Below are 21,886 nucleotides of genomic sequence, written 5' to 3'. Positions count from 1 at the left end.
TCTCGCCATTTGCAACAGCATGGATGGAACTGGGAGAGCATTATGCTAAGTGAAATAAGCCAGTCAGAGAAAGATAAATACCACATGATCTCACTCATTTATGGAATATAATGAACAACATAAACTGATGAACAAAAACAGATCCAGAGACAGAGAAGCAGCGATCACTCTGTCAAATCTCAGAGGGAAAGTAGGGGAGGGTGTGGGTAAGGGGAAGAGATGAACCAAAGGACTTGTATGCATGCATGTAAGCCCAACCAATTGACACAGACAACAGGGGAATGAGAGCATGAGTGGGAGTGGGGGTGGGAGTTAATGGGGGATGAGGACACACATGTAATACCTTAATCAATAAAGAAATTGAAGATTGAAAAAAAGAAGGAATGAAGTAGTGATTTATATTGTAATATAGCTGAACCATGAAAATATTAAGCTAAGAGAGAGAAGCCAGTTACAAAAGATCACATATATGATTCCATTCATATGAAGTGGTCAGATAGGCAAATTTATAGTGACAAAAAGTAGATTAGTGCTTGCCTAAGGCCAGGAGTGTTGGGGGGAAATGAGGAGAGACTGCTAAATGATTTGGGATTTCTTTTTGGAGTGACAAAAATGGTCTAAAATTGATTGTAATGATGGCTACCCAATTTCTGAGTACACTAAAACCATTGACTTGGATACTTTAAGTGGATGAAATGCATGGTATGTGAGTTATATCTCAATACAGCTGTTAAAAATGAAATTTAAAAAACTAGAAATTTTAAATAAGTCTGACTAGTTATGCAAGATAGAGTTTATATCCAGGTAAGAAAGGCTCCCTGACTCCTAGTATGCCATTCTGAGTCCAGGTAAGATGAGAGCCTGGGCTTGATGGTCACACAGACACTGATCTGAATTCTCTTCTAGAATGGCCAATTTGCATAGCTTCTCTGAATCTCAGCTTCTTTATCTAAAAATGGGGGTAATAATAATTCTTAGCTGTGGGTTGCTCTGAAAATTACATGAGTTTCTGCATCTACATAGGTTAGTACTGTGCTAATAGCAACAGCCATCACCAGAGGTGTCATGGTTGTGGTCATTGCCAGGCTATGGCAAGAGCTTAAAGAGCAAGGTGCCTCGCTGTGTTTGCATGTGCTATTCCTTCTGCCTGGATCACTGTCCTTGTAGCACAACTTCTTTAGTCCCTTCATGACCTCACCAGCAGCCTCATTTCAGGCTTCTTTTCTGGTAGGTATCTCCTGACCATAGCAGCAGCAGGGTCACAGGCCCTGACCTTGAAAAGCTGCTATTTAATTTTTGGCAGTATGGATTGATTTGTCTCTCTTACACTATCTGTGCTATTTGAGAGCAGGGGCTGCTGCTTCACTCCTGGACCCCCTAGCCTGGCACTTTGGTGTTTGGTAGGTGTCCCATTAAAACATGTTGAAAGAATGGACATGAGGTTAGGGCCTAAGTAGATTATTTGAACTTCTCATGCTTCCATTGGACTCCTAAACAGTAGTTTATTGGCAGATAGAATAATCTGAACTACTTTGGGAACTTTCTCTAATGGTTTGGCATCACAAGTTTATCTAGTATAGTCCTGCCATTAGAATAGAAATACATAAAGAAACCTGCATTTAGTTATCAATGTAATTGTTACTGTCAATAGAAAATAAATAGTGCTAATTAGTGATAGATTTTGAAGGATTGTACCTAATAAACATTTCTTCATTTTGAAACACGTCTGAGTGTTTTATAAATTGCTGTGGGAAGGTGAAACTTTGGATTTCTTAAGGTGCTCTGTAAACTGCTAAGAGAAACTGAAAATGTGGATTTCCATTGTCTTTTTTTTTTCATTGTTGACCCTATTACTGATGTCTCTCTTTTTTTCCCCCTTTTCCTTTCTCCAGCCTGCCCCTGCCCCCAGGCCTTCATCACACTAGTGTCTGTGTCCATGGGCTATGCATATATGCATATAACTTCTTTGGTTGATCTCTTCCCGTCATTTTTAAGGACATGGCATTGGTTTAAATATATACACCGAGTTTGTGTAGTAAGTGAATCAAGTATAGGTTTGAACTTGCACTGGGCCATATTCTTGCCAAAATTTAGAAAACCTATTTGAAAAATTCCCCTTATTCCTGTGCCAATTTCTCTAGAAGCCAAAAGTTTTCATCATAACATTCACCTTCCTGCTTCATCTGCAAAGAACAAAGCTGAAGTTATTGAAATGTGATAAATTATGATAGTAATCTATCTAAACTGTGGGAAGCCATTATTGACTAGCTCATATGTGTGTTAGTACCTGGAGAACTTGGCATTACTTGGTGTTTTGTGATAACTTCACCTAGATACAGGGGCATTGATAAAATTGTCTCAGCAGTGTCTTTTAATTGTGTCCCTTTTGTGATCTTTTAAAAGTAGAGACTTTCATTAAAGACTCTAGAACATGAAAACAATTTCATTGCTTTCTTAAATTTATGACCACTTTTACTCATTCATTTCAAAATATTTATAAAGAATTCAGGAGCCCATCTACACTAATAAAAGAGAAAAATGGTAATTGGTGTATGAGCTACCCTTTTCATTGGCTAATCAGGGCTATATGCAAATTAACTGCCAACTAAGATTGGCAGTTAACTGCCAACAAGATGGCGGTTAATTTGCATATGTAGGCACAATGCAGGGAGGCGAAAGGGAAAGCAGGAAGAAGCCCCCTGCCACTGACAGTGATCGGAAACCCAGGGGGGAGCTAAGAGCTGGGGGGCAGGGAAAAGGCGGTCCTGGGGCCGCCTTTGCCCTACCCCCCAGCCATGATCGGAGAATCAGGCGCCTTTGCCGCCCTGGCCAGTGATAGCAGGAAGTAGGGGTGGAGCCAGTGATGGGAGCTGGACACGGTCGAAGCTGGCAGTCCCGGGAGCTAGGGGTCCCTTGCCTGGGCCTAAAGCGAATCCCAGGATCGCGGGGCCGCTGCAGCTGCAGGTCCCTGCTGCCCGGGCCGGACGCCTCAGCCAGAGGCGTCCTGCAGGGGCAGGAGCGGAGCCTGCACGATCGTGGCGCCCCCCGCTGCCACTGCGGGTCCCCGCTGCCCGGGCCAGACGCCTAGGCCAGAGGCGTTAGGCCTGGGCAGGGGCGGAGCCTGCAACTGCGCGGAGCTGGGGGTCCCCTGCCCAGGCCTGACACCTCTGCCGGAGGCCTCAGGCCTGGTCAAGGGGCCAATCCGGTGATTGGTGATCGGAGGGTGATGAGGGTCAACTCCTCTGGCCGAGGCATCAGGCCTGGGCGGGGGGCGGAGCCGGGGATTGGGGGGATATGATGGTCCCCTTGCCCAGGCCTAAAGCCTGGGTCAGAGGCGTCAGGCTTGGGCGGGGGGTGGAGCAAGTGATCAGAGGGAGATGGGGGTCCCCTGCCCAGGCATGATTCCTGGGCCAGAGGCCTCAGGCCTGGGCGGGGGCCAGAGCCAGTGATCGGGGGGAGATGGGGGTCCCCTGTCCAAGCCTGACACCTCTGGCCGAGGCGTCAGGCCTGGGCAAGGGGCCGATCAGGCGATCGGAGGGTGATGGGGGTCTACGCCTCTGGCCGAGGCATCAGGCCTGGGCAAGGGGCCGATCCTGTGATTGGAGGGTGATGGGAGTCAACGCCTAAGGGCTCCCAGTATGTGAGAGGGGGCAGGCTGGGCTGAGGGACACTCCCCCCCCCCCATACCCAGTGCATGAATTTCGTGCACCGGCCCCTAGTTCATATATATAACACTTAAGTGAAACTGGAAGGTAGCATTGCAGTAAGTGTAGTACAGAGAAACTTTGATTTAGAATTGGAGCATAATTTATAATTGGATAGCTATGCAAGTTTCTAAATAAAAGTGATCACCATTTATTGACAACCTAAATGCATTCCTTGTTTGTTTGTTTTAACCAGATATACATCCTGTGAGCTAAGTTATACTCTTCCCAATCTCCCCATGAGCCCAAAATAGTTTTATTAATAGGAGTATATGATGTTTATGTTCTTAAAAAATCAGGGTGGTCTTAGATGTCTGTCTTCCATTCTGGCATTTCCCTTTATACAACCCTTTTGAATTTTCTGTTTAAAAACTGGCATTGGGATAGCTTTTCTTTGGCCTAATGCCTGGGTCGCATATTGCAGCAATGTATTAGGAATGTTAAGACATAAGTCCCCCAAAGAAAAACGTTTGTTATGAAAATAGAGCTGAGGTGACACTTAGAATTAGAGCTTCTTAACTTGTCTAAATGACAGTTAATGATCTTTTTCTTTCTTTTTATTATTTTAAGAAGGGGAAGAGGGGTGGAATGAAAGGAATGCCCAGAGGCTGAGGTTGCATTTGGTTCACCAAACTGTTAGATGTCAAATGCACTCTACTGATAATACATCTTTTGTCTCTTTTTAGGAGCTAATTTTGTTACTCGAAAAATTAGCCGGTCAGTAGCTAAGATTTACCTTGGACAGCTGGAACATTTCAGTTTGGGAAATCTGGATGCCAAACGAGACTGGGGCCACGCCAAGGACTACGTAGAGGTAGGAATTAACTCATGTTCTTAAAAATACCTGTATCAGTTGGTGCTTTAATGCCAGGCCTCCAGTGGTAGAGGTAGTAGCACATAAAATTTTGCTAATGAGATATGTTTAAGCTCATACTACTTTCAATTTAAGGCTCTTTCATTCAGAGTACATATAGATTATACTGAATTTTGCTTGAATGAGGAAGTTTTTTTTAAAAAAATGTGTTGGTCATTGTTTTAGATGATAGATGAAAAAAATCTTTCATTGGTGTTCTTCACTTACAAAGATTTTTTACAAGTCCCCACTTTTTGCACCTTCTCCCTTCTCTCTTCCCAATACACATATAACTGTGAAATAAATTTTTGGTATAAAGGTACTGTTATCGGAGAATTAAACTCCTCTGTCGCTCATGGGAGCAAGGTGTAGGTTCTGGGGGCACCACTGAAATAAGTATTTTCAGAAGCCCCCATGGGAGGATGGGATATGGATGAAAACTTTATTTGGGTGGAGTTAAATTTTTCTGGTTCCTAAGTCCCCCACCCCTAAGCCAGTCCTGGAAAAGGTGCAGCTGGGGTTCCAGCTGAGCCAAAAAAGGCCAGTGTCCAGAGCTTCTATTCCATGTTTCAGCCGGGTGTGGCTCAGTATCCAAGCTAATTAAAGTCTATTAGTCCATGTGTGGAGTCCAACAAGGCCATGCACTGTGTGGGCACAGGGGAAAGCATCCCTCTGCCACAGGAGAGCCAGGAATCAGGTGTGCCTAAGGGAGAAGAAAGAAAGGGAACTTCTTTTGGTTGGAAGCTTTAAATATTCAAGTTTCCTGTGCTTGCAGTGGCCTCACACATCTTGGCCACTGACTTGCTATCAGGTGTGATTGACAGACAGGCACCTTCCCACATCACTCAGACCTTACTGGGCATTCATCTAAACCAGAGGTTCTCAACCTGTGGGTTGCAACCCCTTTGGAGGTCGAACGACCCTTTCACAGGGGTCGCCTAAATACATCCTGCATATCAGATATTTACATTACAGTTCATAACAGTAGCAAAATTACAGTTATGAAGTAGCAACGAAAATAATTTTATGGTTGGGGGTCACCACAACATGAGGAACTGTATTAAAGGGTCGCGGCATTAGGAAGGTTGAAAACCACTGAAACTGTCTTTGTCCATCCCCTTCCCCCATCCATCATCAGGGAACTGACTTGGATAATGTTAAATGCATCTTTTTGGCAAAGCTGTATAAATGGCACACCTATATCCAGTCTTCCCTTTCATCCTTTCTTGTTAAATAATAACCAGGTTATTACAATGACATTATTACTAGTTCTCAGATGTCCAAGAAATACTTCTAATTTCAATTCGTATAATCTAAGACATTCAGATTAACATTGTTCTACTAAATTACTCGAAGAGTAATATTCTTATAGAGCTTTTGGTTTCTGCTGCTTAGGAGTCTTGTTTATTGCTCTATACACTTCTTAAAGCAGGGGTCCTCAAACTACGGCCCGCGGGCCACATGCAAATACAAATATTGTATTTGTTCCCGTTTTGTTTTTTTACTTCAAAATAAGATATGTGCAGTGTGCATAGGAATTTGTTCATAGTTTTTTTTTAAACTATAGTCCGTCCCTCCAACGGTCTGAGGGACAGTGAACTGGCCCCCTGTTTAAAAAGTTTGAGGACCCCCGTCTTAAAGTGTATAGAGCAATAAACTAACTTTGCTTGCCATTGTACTTTGTCCATTACATAAAGAGAGACACAGAGAGATGTTGAAGATGCTACTGCAGAATAATGGATATAGTTAAAGGGAAATTTAAATATTCGCTCCTAAGATTTATATACTGCACATTAAATTTTGGGTTGAGTTACATATGTACGGAGTGTGATTTTTCTTTGAACAAACATTTTATCTTTCCCTAACTAGTATGCTTTTAGATATCACTGGTGATTCTGTGGCCAGACCTGAATGAGAAAGGTAGTGACATTTTTATTTCCCCTGGAGCCCAGTTGTCCTTGTTCAGGTGCATACAGATTTCCTGTGCTCAGGAGACTATTTCTGTCCTTAATGATTCGTCTCTGGGAAACCGGATCTGACTTCTTTGTTCATTGATGCAATTCAGAGAGAAACTGAACATATAAAAGAAAGCAAACAAGTAGTTCACTGGCTAACACAGAGGTTAGCTTCGCATTTGTGACTATCTTTGTTTATAACAATTAAAAATGTGTATTTGAACACCTATTACTGATTTATATTGTGGACCAAAAAAAAAACTAGTTCTGATATTAAATTTTGAATAGCACAACATTAAATATGTTTAATGTTTAATATTTACATTAAAATATGTTTTTCTGAACTGTAATTACAAAGAAGCATTTTATGACATTAGTCAGATATATTTTAAGAGCATTACATTAAAAAATATATAATAAGACCACACTTTCAGAAAGTATAAGAAAGTGGAGAAAGGAGATGTTAGCAGAAGTTGAAAATCTCTTTTGTTTAACCTATATGGCCTTACCTATGTATAAATATGGGTAGATTTTGTAAAAATAAATACATATTTCTTTAATAATAGCATTTGGATGTGTAGCCTTCTAACTACCTTACTATACTTAGGGTTACATAGAAGACTTTATTGGCATCCCTCTTTATTTAAACTCTGGTTCTCTAAATTCAGGAACCAAATAGGTCAAGTTTCATTCTATTTTATTTTATACTTTTGCACTGGGGTAAAGAAAAAGGTTGTATGGAGCTCGGAAATATATTTTGATAGAGAAACATCAAAATGTTAAAAATGCTTATTACCAGTTATGTTTATTGTTTTCCTTATACTTGTATATTTTCCATATATGTGAAATGAATATGTATAAAATTTCTAAATCAGGAAACAAAAGAAGTGACATTTTTAAAATAGGCTAAACTATCTATAAAATAAATGCCTGAGACTGTTAAATAAATACATAAGTAATGAGAAAATCTGTTGTGAGCTTAGTGGATCTGGAAGAAGGATTCTGCTCTTATTTGACTCCCAAAATGCAGAGGCTACCACTGCTCCTGGGTGTAGCTCAAACTTGGGTACAAAGGGCCCACATCTATATTCATTTGAAATAAAAGTATTTTATAAATATTTAGGCTCAAAGACTTCAAAAAGGTCTTCCCAAATGATGTCATTTGAAGATTCCTTGACAAGATTGTGTCAATACAGCATACCCAGAAGCCAAATTTAAGAGCAAGATGTTCTGGTCTTTTGGTAAAGTAAAACATTGTCAAATTTTACAGAGAGACATATACAAAATTAAGTTGTTCTCATTGGCATTCAAGACCTGATTTGTCCCACAATACAAGTGATTTTTTTGTATTGATGATCTCCTTGGGGTTCTGACAGTGACACATGTTGATGATGTCAGAGCATTTTTATGGTTCTCATTGATGGATTCTTGATTTCTAAAAGCTATCATTAAGTAAGAATTCATAGTTTACTATCTCCATTTTAAGAAATAATACCATCCCTTGCATTTTTAAATGTAGTAAAATGTTGCTAAAATTAAAATTAAAAAGCATAAGAATAAAAAAAGAGAAGCATTGTTTGCTTACCACATATCTGCATTCTGGCACTGTAATCAGCTTTGAGCGGGCCGCCTTGGAGAGCACAAGTCCAGCAGCTCTTATGGCGTCTCCCTCTCTTTACACACAGGCAGATTGTCCTGGTGTCTTTAGATTAAGAACCTTACACTTTGTTACTTATGAGTGAATTTCCATGATTAAGAGTAAGCATTTGACACAGGGGGTGGAGGTGACCTAGCTGTCAGCAATTTGCTCCTTCACCTTAGCCAGGTTTTATATCTAAATTTGCACATCTGTGGAAAGGACATAATAACAGCCCTGTAAAAAATTAGCATTAATGTGCTGTACATTACATGATTAGAATCTACCTTCACCTTGTAAACATTTTTGCAACAATTTATGCAAAACCACTTCCTGTTGCTGAGTCAGAATCATCAACATTCATTTATATTCTTGTTCCCTAGATCAAAATGATTTTTAAAATATTTGAGTAAGAGGTATTTTAATTTGAAATGAAGAATATAAAACTGTATTAAATTATATTATATTTAATAATCAAGTGATATGCAGTTACATCTTTTCCAATATTTTAATATAAACATTTTAAACAGAGTAGTTGAATGCCTTTTACCATAAACATCCAGTTTCTATAATGAACATTTTTGTTGTATTTTGAGAAACAAGTATTAGTATTTAAAAATTGCTGTGGTAGACCTATAAATACTCAATTTACACAAACATAGGTTATAAATATTTTGCATTTTTATGGGATATAGTCAGTTGGAAATTCAAACTTTCAAAATATTTTTATCTTTTTAAATCATTGTGATAGCACACAACCTGTTTTCATTCCTGCCTCATTCCACATGTTCAAGAAAACACAGTTTGGGCTATATACCAGATCCACGCCCATTCATGTGGTCAGTATTGCATGAGCAACACCCAAAAACTGCAAACCAGAGAACCTCTAACTTCCCTGAGTGACACTGTTCCTTCAGGGAATCTTCTATTGAGTACTAGTCATGGTCATTGTTCTAGTGGCTGCAAATGGCAGTCTTCTAAACTTTGTCCAAAGCCAAGCAATCCTGCAAAATGCTATATTGCACAAAGGTAAGCATGTGTCTTTATTGCAAGACTGACTTCTCAAAACTTAAGATATGTGAATCTGCACTACCACCTGCTCTGGTTAATAGAAGTTTTCTCAAACTTATCTAACCTTTCTACCATTTTAATTAAAAATAAATATTAACATTTAGCAGGACAGAGCTGGGAAATGACACCATGTGTTTAAATAAATCAACAGTAGCAGTTTGATTAGCAAGGCCCCACCATGATCCCACCATGATAAAACTAGGTGGAACACAACTGGAGCCAGAAAATACTTATAAGAACTGGACTGGAAGTGCCTTTAAGCTTTTACCCACTAATAAGATGGTCCCTTGCACTTGGAATAGGCAGGTAATCAAGTGACCTAAGTCTGAGCTCTTTCCAGCACTCAGTAAAAAGCCATACTGCCAACAGCTGACCATGCAGGTGCTCCTGAAGAGATGTGATGGTCCAGGGGCTGTCAGGGGACACTCAGATCATTGGGTGAGGATGGAGAATCATCTGAATTTTAATATTGCTTTCTCCCAGACACCTTTTTCTTTCTCTCTCTCTTTTTTTCTTTTATTTCTTTTTATGGGGGACAGAAGGGCAGGGAACACAGATTAATTTTTAAAAAGCTACTACTAGAAATAATAATTGTCAAATGTTGAATATTGGGCTTTTATTATATGCCAGAAACTTTACTAAGGACTTTATACACATTATAAGTACGTATAATAATACGTACAACAATCCTGAAAGGTAGAGAGTATGTCCTCATGTTATGGAAGAAGGAACTGAGGGTTAGAGTGTTCAGATAACATGTTCACCCAAAACCATGGCCAATAGAGGTGAATGTGACCCTAACTCCAGCCCTCGCCTGATACCTGAGCCACACGCATAACTAATTTATAGAGAAGTGAGGGGAATAAGGATATTAGCAGTGGGATCTGGGTAACTTTCCATTTTGCACAGAGACAGAAAATTAAGCTTCTCTCACTTATCGCTTTCTACCATATGTGCTCCAAGGGGAAGACAAGTATCTGTAAGACAGCTATCAGATCTCTCTGAAGCTGTTACATTGGCTGTATGAAGCAGCAACACAAAGGGTGTGTGAGGAAAATGGGTGGTTAGGTGTCTGTCTCTCTGTCTGTTGGCTTGTAAATGAGTTAACCTTTATTACAGCTCTTAGTTCTCAGCTGATAACAGACAGGGAAAGGTGGGAGCCTCTGGCAGCAGGGAAGGAGACTGTTGACAGATCTGGGAAGAATTGGCCAGTGTTTCTCAATCCTTTCTTTCTCATCAAGTTTCATGTGGTCTGCTGCTAACATCTTATATCTTTTGTTAATTCACACTGATCTGGAGGTAAAGAATGCCATTTAAACAGTTTGAGATATTATTTAAGGAAAAGCTTGCTTAATGCAACATCATCAACAAACCTCTTTTTCATATTCAGGAAAACAGCTTGATTTCTTAATGTGTTTGAGTTCTCTCAAGTATTAATGGTACCAGAATCCAATCTTCAGTAAGGCCTCACTTAACAGAAATGCAGAATGTCATGGTGCCTGACTTACTCTAGCCAGGGCGGGTTCACAGGAGTACTCAGGCCCCCAGCAGTGCTCACCCCCTGAAGAGTGCTCACCCTTCCAGGAGTGCTCACTCCCTAGGAGTGCTCACACCCAGGAGTGCTCACATATCCAGGAGTGCTCACACCCTCAGTTCCCAGAAACTGTAGGGACCTGTTTAAAATGTTGTTTTAATAAATGAAGCCAGCATCATCCATATTTCTGGTATGGACTATTCATCAAATTTCCATCCACTGATAATTTAGAAACATGGAGGTGGGTGCATTTTTTATCATATTTTCAGTTGAATTTTAAAAATACAAAACTGAGCATCTGAGATTAAGTTGGAAAAGTGGTCTAGACAAAGGTATGAAGTGCATGTATGTGGAAAGACAATGAAAATGAACAGAGTGGAGTTGCACGTTCAGTAGATATAATGCCTATGGAAGCGGACTAAGAAATTTTGTGTAAATGGCATTTATTTTCTAATGGGTAGCAATTAACCACATTAAGGTAGAAGTGTGTACTCCACCCTATACTCACTCCCTTTGATGCCAAATGTCATCACACTGTTGTGGATCAGTAAATGACTGCTTGTATTTAAGAAAACTTGGTTCCATTCCTGAAAATAAAAGCCCTTGGAAACAGTGTAAGAAACTTCTTTTTCCTCTTAGTTGCTGATGCTCGTTCATATACATTTGGAGGGTACCATGTGATTCCACCTCCAACTAAACTGGCCATTTAACTTTAATAACAACACTCTATGTGTGATATAGATGTAATTGCCTCTTGTAAAATATGACATCACCTAAATTTATGATGATTTTGCCTGTAGAAGTTATATATCCTTAATATTAAATTCTTCATCTTTACACTAATGCACTCTGAAAAGGACACACAAAAAAGTATTTGCATTCAAGGTGGTCTTTCTCTTACTTTCATTTAACCCATGCCTATGAACACCCAGAAAATAGTATCTATCTCTCGTCAAAATCCTTGTTTTTAAGTTCATTCTAAAGTACCTTTTGGTTTTATCCTACTTCTCGGTGCTTTGTTGCAATAAACCATTTACTAAAATTCTGTGTTTTTGTCCTCACAGGGCCCTGGCCCTGGGGCCCGGCTCTGTAACTTTCTCAGACCTCTCCAGTGCTCCTTGCTGCTGTCTCAGGAGCCCAGGCTACAGGTTCCAGGTGTGGCTCCAGGGCCCCTTTAATACAAACATGTGTTAATTTTGCCTTTGCATCCAAAGCAACAAAGAAAAAACCTTTTCCAAATAGAATGCTCCGTAAGCCCAATAAACACTTACATTGAATGGAGTCTCCTTATCTGAGCATTTCCTTATAACATTTTTAAAAATGAATATGTATATATGAAATGTGTTTTGTTGCTCTTGCCATCAAAAGATTGTTTTCTTACCTAAGACATTTCCCACTTAATATGATCTTACTGATTTTGGTATTAGTTGTGATGGATTGACTTGATTGCAGCAACATGTTTTCAAGCATTGTTCTCTCTTGTTGCATGCAGCCCACAAAGGAAAACTGAAAAGTGCCATTATATTTTCATGCTGTGGTAAGTTACCCATATCTCTAGATTCTACTTTGAGTAGACTTTATTCCTATTTTTTACAGGAAGCTAACCGAGCACATGGGAAAAAAAATAGAAAGAATGATACACTTGCCCTGATATATAAAATAAACATTTTAAAATCACAAAACTAACATTAATTTCCAAGATCAAATGTCCCTCAGTGTGACTTACACTGGTAATATTGTGATCTTCACATTCAGAAACCTCTTATTTGTGTGATCATCACTTCTTCTCAGTCTTCCAGAGTCTTCTTTGATAGAGGATTCTTCTAGATAGAGATTTCCATCACAGATTTATCATTCTGGAAAACTTTCACTCAGCCATGTCTTCCCACTTCTCCATCCTCCTCCCAGTCCATATCTCCCTGCTGCCAAACACACACACACACACACACACACTCACACACACACATTAGGAGCTGGTCATTTTCTAATAGTAATGGTGTGTTTTTCTTAATTACATGTAAAAGTGAACTTAAAGATTCCTAGAGCTATTTGGTAGTAGCTGTAGAAAATCTATGCAAACTGCACAGTGAGAATGAAAAAGAAACACTGCAGGATCATTGGGTTCTGTGTGTGCCATTTCATTCCTTCCTTGCTGCACAGTACCCACAGGTCCCCAGCACAGATCCCTGTTCCTAGGCTGCCCCCCCCCCTTTCTAACTCTGAAGTGGAGTGCTGTGCATCAGCCCCAGGGTGGTGTGTGGTTACCTGGGTAGAGCCTAGGGGAGGCAGATTGCATTCCTAGAAGGTGACAGTGGCCCTTGCCTCTTAGTCATTTCGTAACTACATCCACACAATACAAATACTCATCTGGATGTGGCCACTGCACCTCCCTCCTTTTCATCAGTGCAAAGGCAAAAGATCAAAATAGGGGGCTTCATAGTTTCCTGTGTTTTTTCTCATAGTGCCTCTTTTAGGTTCAGAACTACTTGCTCATTTTCATTGGATCTTAAATGTGCAGTTTGAAAACAAAATACAAAGCTTTGATCAGACCTCCTTTTACAGCATTAAAGGTTATCCTCTTGTATTTGTGTTTGCTTTGTCATTTACATCTTTGGATTTGATTCTCCCAACCTATTTTGGACTCTGGCTAGGAGAGCAGAAATTAATATTTGCATTTCCCATATGAAAAAGCCAGCTTTGAAAAGAGAAGCCCAAAGTCCTGGCCTCATAGTGAACAGTGGTTCCAGCCCTGCCTACTTACTCGTCCATGCAGGCCTTTCTGGGATACAGCACAAAGTGCCTGGATTGATTGTTGGTATATTTAGTCATTCCTGTAAGATTTTAAAGCCTTTTTTTTACCCCTCACTAGGAATTACAAATAAACTAGCATTTTTACTAATGACCTTCTAGAACAGTGATGGCAAACCTTTTGAGCTCGGTGTGTCAGCATTTTGAAAAACCCTAACTTAACTCTGGTGCCGTGTCACATATAGAAATTTTTTGATACCTACAACCATAGTAAAACAAAGATTTATATTTTTGATATTTTATCTTATATATTTAAATGCCATTTAACAAAGAAAAATCAACCAAAAAATGAGTGCGCGTGTCACCTCTGACACGCGTGTCATAGGTTCGCCATCACTGTTCTAGAATCTCTACTCATCTGGTGAAACAAAGAACATAAGTGTGAGAAATTGAATTAGAAAGAAGCTGTAAAACATTTGAAGAGCCAGAAGTGAAAAGGCCAGATCTGCATCCTAAGTAGAAAACTTCCTCTGAAGTTTAATAGCTGTACAATCATATAATTTGAGAAAGATACCAACTCTGTACAGGAAGTACAGCTTTAATACACACATAATCTCATTTGATCCTTATCTTCATAAAAACTGAAGAAGCTTGAAGAAGTGGTGCAGGTGATTTGAATTCCACTGCCTTTGTCAGTGGCAGCTGATTTTCATGTAGTTAACTGCCTTTGGGAACCAAAGCATCATTGTCCAGGCCAATGAGTCATCTATTAAATTAGCCCTAATGAATTACCGGTTTGCTTGTTTAATTACGCATGATATAGGGCTCTGGATGTTAGAAGTCTAGTGAAGCTCAAAGGAATTGGATTGGCTTAGTTAAGCATTTCAGTAGGATCTTTCCTAACTCACCATACACTGTCCCACCCACGTTTGCACTGTGGACAAACACATTAATTGGATGTACAAGAACTCAGAGTGGCTATAGTTACTTTGGACTCTGTATTTAAAGATTCATTTTTTTAAAGTTTTTAGGATAACTCATAGGTGCTCTGTTTTACATAAATCATGTGCTATTATTGGTTTCCAAAATGTTGCCTCTGTGACTATTTAAGGATTGCTAATAGCTCTTCTGCCTATCGGGAAAATCGTTCAGATCCAGTAGAAATCTACTGTTTTGTTTTGCCTTCCTTTTCCCCCCACACCCATTTACTGGTATGAATGCAAACAGTGCAAAATTATGCTTGTCTCATTTATACAACTCTCCCTGTTAGCTTTCCATTTTACGATATCTACATTTTTGTGTTTGACCTATTAGGGCTTTTTTTGGTTTTATAAAAAAAAAAAAAAAGTGCTTCCCTCAGCAGAACCATCTGGCCTGTTGCCTGCTCCTCAGCCAGTCTGTGCTCCAGCAGGGCCAGGCGTGCGGTTTTCTGAGTGGTGCTGTTACACCGGTGGTCTCAGAATTCAGCAGGAGTCATGGAAAAGTTACACTGTGGGCTGCTTTCAAGTCTAAGGTTTCCAAGGTGAAAAAAATGCATATTATTGTCACTTTTGACATAGAATTTTTTCCTCTAACTGGAATTTAGGCTTTTAAAAAGAATTACAGCATTTAATTCTTTGATAAAGAAAAGTTGCTTTAATAATATCTGTTAGATCCTGGGCTACCAATTTTGCATGCCAGCAAGCTGAGGTGACTGAGAAAATAATCATAACATATTTACAATACACATTTTCTTAAAGGGTTGATTTGAAATAACTAGTTTTTCTTTTATTTTTTTAAATTGAGATACAGTTTCATGTGTATGGCATAATACTTGACAGTTGTATATTGCAGAATGGCCACCACAATAAGTCTAGTTAGCACCCATCACCATAAATAGTCACCAAATGTTTTTCTTGTGATGAGAACTTTTAAGATTTATTCTCTTAGAAACTTTCAGTACAGTACAATAAAATTGTACAGTACAGTTTTATTTATTATGGCCACCATGCTGTACATCGTATCCCAGAACCTTTTTATTTTATAACAGGAAGTTTGTACCTTTTGATCACTTTCACCTATTTCATCCACCCTTCACTCCCTCCCTCCTTCTGCAACCACCAGTCTGTATTCTGTATCTGGGAGCTAGGGAAAGGGGTTATTGTTTTAGATTCTACACATGAGAGAACATACAGTGTCTGTCTTTCTGTCTCACTTATTTCTCTTAGCATAATGTCGTCAAGGTCCACTGATGTTGCAAATGGCAAGATTTCCTTCTTTTTATGTATGAATAATATTCCACTGTGCACATATAATAATTCATTTTCTTACACAATCAAATAACAATTAACAGTAAAGGATGAAATTGACAATAAATAATCAAGTAAGCAAATTTTGTAACCGAAGGCTCTCTGTGCTCAGTTCCTACCTTGTGTGACGAAGGTGAGGTTCGCCTGCTTTGATGTTCTTTTTTATTAATCCTCACCTGAGAATATTTTTCCCATTGATTTATAGAGAGAGTGGAAGGGAGGGGGAGATACAGAGAGAGAAAAACATCAATGTGAGAGACACATCGGTTGGTTGCCTTCCACACACACCCTGACCTATGCCAGGGATCTAACCTGCAACCGAAGTACATGCCCTTGATTGGAAATGAAGCCACGACTCTTCAGTCTGAGGGCCTACACTCTTACCATTGAGCCAAATTGTCTGAGACAGTAGGGCATCTGATTTTAACAGGTGGTTTGTGATGCTGCCTTGGCCTTTCCATGCCCTCAAAGATCACCTGGGCATTGGCTGTTGTTCCACAAAGGAATGTGTATGAAGAGGTGAAATTCTGCATTTTTATAACATTACACAAATTTTGAAAAATTTCCAACCAAATGTGCCCTTACATTCTGTTTCTAAAATGCTACTTTTTAATGTAACATCATTTTAGAAACAAAAACAAATCAAGGTTGTTTTGGAACATTTGTTCTGTGCCCCCACCTCTTGCCTCCTTCCACGCACATCATCAATCACATGGCAAATCAGATGCACAGGGAAGCCATGGGGTAGGAAGACTCCATGGCAGTTGTTTTTCTTTTTTTGTAGGTATCCTGTTGATTAATGTGTAGGCACTACATTTAACAAATGTTACAATAATAAATTTTAAGTGCTTAACCTACTGCCTAAGCACTGTAGGAAGGACTGAAAGAAGAAAGAGCCCTTCCCAAAATCTTCATTAGGTGCTTTTTAGTGGTGAGGAATGATAAGTACTAAAATAACAGGACTGTGAAATCTCTGATTCTTCTCATAAGTTTAAAAGTGTAACCTGACTTACTGGTTTTTATGGAGGATGTAGAGACATTGAAAGAAACTGCATCAGGCATTCAGTTATGGATGCTGTTTTTCCCCTTACTAGTCTGTGACCCCTCCAAGACCCTGCTTAGCCTGAATGCTTTTGGAAGGTGTGCAAAGTTGAAGGGAATGCTTATTTTTTAATTTTAAGAGGAAGAGAAAAAGTTAAAAATTTAGACTAATAAAAGTTAATGAGGAACATTTAAATCCTTAATGGTTCAATTTATGTTGCCAGTCATTATGGTCTTTAAGGTCAGCCATTAGTCTGGGACAGATCTGGGACTTTAACCCAGGACCCCTGAGTCTTGAATTTCTGCTCTTACCTTTATTATTTATGAATATGGAGAAGCAGGATACTACACATCATCCCCACACATGTGCACCTGCATGTGAGGAAATGCCCATGGCAAAATGCAGACTTCTCCCTGTCTGTATTGTCATCTTTGAGCCCAGGAGCATACAACACGTGCTTGAGATTACGAGGGTCTGTCATAGATCCGAGTGCTGATCAGAGGAAGAGAGAAATAGGGCTGAACATTCCATGACTTCTTCGCTCCTTTCTGGATATTTCTGTTAGCTGAGATGATTACATTAAAATGATGAAGTCTTTACTGAGTTTATTTCATAGCCCAAATTGCATGCATCTCAAAGAAAGTTTGTTGTTTTAATACATATTTTTTACCTAAAGAAATTCAGAGCAAAACTGGTCAATACTTGTAAACTACATGGCAAAGAGAAGTCATGGGTGAAACTTTTAAATATAAGAAAAATAAAAGGTATAGTTCACTTATTGGTCAGCTCTTATGTCTAATATAGGCATACAGCTTGTTATTTACAACCCTATATTCATTTAAAATTTTGTTTATTTGCAAGAGGCCAGCTGGCTTACAGGAAAGAAGTCTGTCCAGTGAGTGCTGACCACCTGGTCTGGCGATGGTGAACAAGTCCCTGACATTCGCTGCATAAAATTATTGGCCTGTTCATTGGGAACATAAATACACTGTGTTCTATAAGAAAAGGGTTTGCCTATTTTAATTAAATGACCCCTTTCTAGGTAGAAAATTCCTAGGAAAGTTCATATTACTTCCCTCATTTTATCACTGTACTGGTCTAAAGCAGGTATCCAATCTTTGATTTCTTAAAATTTCTCTTTAAAATACCTTTAGAAAATGACCTCTATTCATAGGTCACAATATGTTGCTTTGTGCCAGGTTGGTTTTTATTTGTTTGTTTAAATTCCACTTGAAAGTTGGTACACAGGACTGTGTGGACATGGATTTGTGAGAACTCATGTACAAGTTTGTGTGGGAGCAGTTGGTGTTAGTGTAGATGCCCACATGGATGTAGAAGCACATGTATAGGTGCACTAGTCTACACATGATCATCTTAGGAGCCAACAGACAAATGGGAGAGAAACCACATAGGTAAAACAGAAAATAAAGGTAGAGGTGAGCATGCAGGTACAGATGTATGGACATATTACCCTCAACCTCATCTGCACGTTCACAGATTGACAGAGAAAATGATGGTTTCTGGCAGCATGTGACCCAGTGGTTTTGCCATGTGTCTAAGCACTCACACTCTGTGGTCAGGCAGAGGGACACATGCCATCCTGCCTGACTCCCACATTCTCAAGGAATCTGGATCTGCTGTACATGGAGAGAGCCCTGCAGGAGTTCCCCTGCCCCTTCCTGCTGTGTCAGGTTTTATTGGGCTGATGAGTGGCTAATGAGAAGGACTTTGCAACCTGTGCTGTAGGTAGCCTTGGACCCACAGGAAACAGGAAACATTCTTTTCAGACCTCTTCAGCCCTACTGGTTTCCTGTGTGTCCCAAGGACAGAACTCTCCCCCTGCTCCCAGCCCAGGATGCTACAGGGACCCCTGGTGTGCAGGACCAGGATATCTACATCGAACAGGACTTGTATGTTTACAGCATCTCTCACCTGAGCCTCTACCACCTCCCAACAGCTTCAAAATCTCTTGGAGAAACTAGAATACCATAGAGCAGTGGTTCTCAACCTGTGGGTCACGACCCCGTTGGCAATCGAACGACCCTTTCACAGGGGTCACCTAAGACCATCCTGCATATCAGATATTTACATTACGATTCATAACAGTAGCAACATTATAGTTATGAAGTAGCAACAAAAATAATTTTATGGTTGGGTCACAACATGAGGAACTGTATTTAAAGGGCCAGAAGGTTGAGTACCACTGCCATAGAGTATAAAAAGTTTGATTTTCAAAATCAATGAATAGATGCATTCAAATAACTTTGACTTTAGGTTTTAAAAAAGACCATACAAATTAAAATATGCTGGCTTCAGTGACCAAAAGGATTTTAACTGTGGTCATTTAATTTACATAAATTAGTGTTGTCCTGTGGCCTAAGTCTTACCTAAGAAACTCAGGGATTCTGTGGATTTCAAAGTGAAAGGCTCACCCCATGCTTGGAAGTTCCTGCTGAATTCTCACACACCACCCCTCAAAGCTGGCCATCAACCATTAGTGGAGACCCACCAGATGGTTTCCCTGCATGGCCTGTTGTCATGAAGCCAGCACTGATAGACGGTGTACTTCTGTAAGGTGCTGCTTACCTAGCATTGCTATTTTGTCACTTACCTTAAGTCTGACAGTTATACCAATCCTTGTCACAGTGTCATGCAGTCGCTGTAGGTAGAGATTATTGTGTCTTTAGGAACAGCTCTCCATGTGGCTCTGTGAAGAAAGGGAGTGAGTACTGTCCTTTTCTATGTAGGATGGGTGGCCCTTGCAGACCCTGGCATGTCCTCTCAGAGCCTCCTGCACACATGCTCACGGGCACCCTTTAGGGCAGGGGTGGGGAGCGTCCTGCTCACAGGCCATATAAGGCTGGGGAAATCATTTGGTCTGGCCCTGCAAAGGCATTAGGGTGAGTTCATTAAATATTTGATCAAGCTAATTTTTAAGTTGATAATTTTAAGTATGGTCTGAGAATGATGTGATGAATATCCAAATAGCCCTTGGCAGAAAAAGGCTCACCCTACTTTAGGGCCATCGTCACTTACCAATACCTGTAGTGTACATCGGTGCTGTACCACACATGTGAACGTGAAGACCTTCTCTCCTGTGCCCCATCTCCGCATCTGTGTCTTCAGCACCAGGGCCCCCTGTCTGATGTGGTGAGAGCTTTGCCCATGTTTCCTTGGCTCCTGAAACAGCCCTGCAGAAGGAGTGTTTCTCTCCCCATTTTGCCACTGAAAGGAGGCTCAGCTCGGCAGCTCACCCGGAGCACGTGCGCTAGTGTCACCCACTTCCAGGCCCCTCTATCTGCCTCTGATGGCCTTATCCCCTCCTTCTTTTTTCTTGTGGAACCCATTTTTCCTACCATCCTCTCTCTTCAGGGAGCTTACCTTTGCCTCTACTGACTTTTGACAGTTCTCCTTTGTCACCCATGTGCTCCTTCTGACACTGGGCAGAACCCTGCACTCAGGCTGTCGCCCTCCAGAGGAAGGAGGGCTCTACTCGCAGTCGCAGACCCTGTGGCAGAAGCTCCTGCTCTCTGTCTGGGCACTGTGTCCTTCAGGGGAAGCTGCGGAGAAGCATCACTGGACTTTCACCTGCGTACCCTCTGCTGGCACTGGGGTCACTATCTGGATGTGGCTGTGCACAAGGAGGTAGCAGCACCATGTCAAAGCCTCAGCCGGGAGAAGGTATTGCTGACAGCCTTCCAATGACAGGGACAAGTTAGTTCACTGTCACGTTGACTAATTCTTTTATCTTTCTTTAATCAAACAACTGTCCCTTCTTTTGACTTAATCTGTCTGCCTAAAGAAATAAGCATGGAAAATCTACCTTATTTAATCAGCTGAGGAAGGAAGACATCCTGGGAGATTTCCTCCCAGTTAGAAAAGAAGGCAGACTGGACCCCAGCTCCCTGCATGCAAATGAGGCTCCAATTAACACTGATGCCCCCTGGGAACTGCCCCCAGAGTTAAGGCTTCAGCTCCCCGCCTTGCTCCAGTCAGCCAAGTAGTTCAGGAACCATTCTCTCTCCAGTATAACGTTTGTTTAGTTTTGTACAATTTTATGTTATTTAAATCTTAGATTTTTTTTTTTAAATGGCTTTCTCAGAGTAGCTCTGAAGCGTTTGTCCTGCCGCCCTCAGAAGTCTGGAGGTCCTGTCCTGACATCACGTGCTCTGCATTCAACAGCGCTTTTCTGTTCTGTGCTTGCCCTCCTCCCCAGCGCTGAAATAAATCAATGTTGGTTGAGACTCAGTCGCAATAAATCAAGACCTGTCCGGGACTGGAGCCTACCCAGTCAAAATGTCACAGCTTGGCTTTCACTGAGGATTAATTAAAGGCCTGATATAAAGCCCAGATGTGCTTCAGGAGAGTAGCAGGCTGCCTAGTGGCTGTGTCTCCCAGGTTTCTGCCCACCCAAGAATATGTTGGAGGAGGACAGGAAAGGCATCCAAGGTTGGGAGGACATAGAGGGGGAGGAGGCAGGCTCCCGTCAGTGCATTTGAGGGGCTTTATCTAGTGTGAAGGGAGTAGAGCAAGCTTTGCAACGAGAAAAATTTTTATCTATCAGGCGGTGTGTGTACAATGTTTAAATGGACAGAAAACACAATAGCCCAAACGTCTTTATTTAATTCAGGAGACAAAAAAAAGAAAATGAACCAAGTAAAGGAGGTTTCATTGTAAAAAATATCGTAATAAAATCAATGCCTAGCTCACACTGAGCTTGTAAACTTTTTAGACCAAAGAAGCTGTGCAGATAAAACATATTCAAGGTGTTTTATTCACAGAAAGCTGCATTAGACAGGATAGCTTTTGGACTAGGATTTACCCTGGATTCTTCCTTTAGTTCTGCATGATTCTACATAACCACCCAAAAACAGGCATTTGATTAAAATTACCATTGAGCAGATCATGTGGAAGAGAATATGCGACATGAACTAACTTTCCATATGTACAAACAAAGCACTGTATTTGAAATGGAAAACAAGATATAATATCATTTTAAACCACATATAGTTGCCATGTTTTTGTAGGCCTTTAAACTTAATATTTACCACTGTG

At 40.4% G+C, this 21,886-nt stretch overlaps 1 protein-coding gene across 1 annotated transcript in view; it reads left to right on the top strand.

The window, feature by feature from the left end:
• GMDS (GDP-mannose 4,6-dehydratase) overlaps nucleotides 1-21,886 on the top strand; it is a 721,370-nt gene that overhangs the window by 391,673 nt on the left and 307,811 nt on the right. Inside the window, exon 7 of the mRNA XM_059688410.1 lies at nucleotides 4,391-4,518. Coding sequence (XP_059544393.1) covers nucleotides 4,391-4,518 — 128 coding nt within the window. The remainder of the gene's footprint in view (nucleotides 1-4,390; nucleotides 4,519-21,886) is intronic.

Source organism: Myotis daubentonii, chromosome 3 (assembly GCF_963259705.1).
Source record: "Myotis daubentonii chromosome 3, mMyoDau2.1, whole genome shotgun sequence".
In the NCBI taxonomy this organism is placed as follows: Eukaryota; Metazoa; Chordata; class Mammalia; order Chiroptera; family Vespertilionidae; genus Myotis; species Myotis daubentonii.
This window is presented reverse-complemented; position numbering and strand designations above follow the sequence as displayed.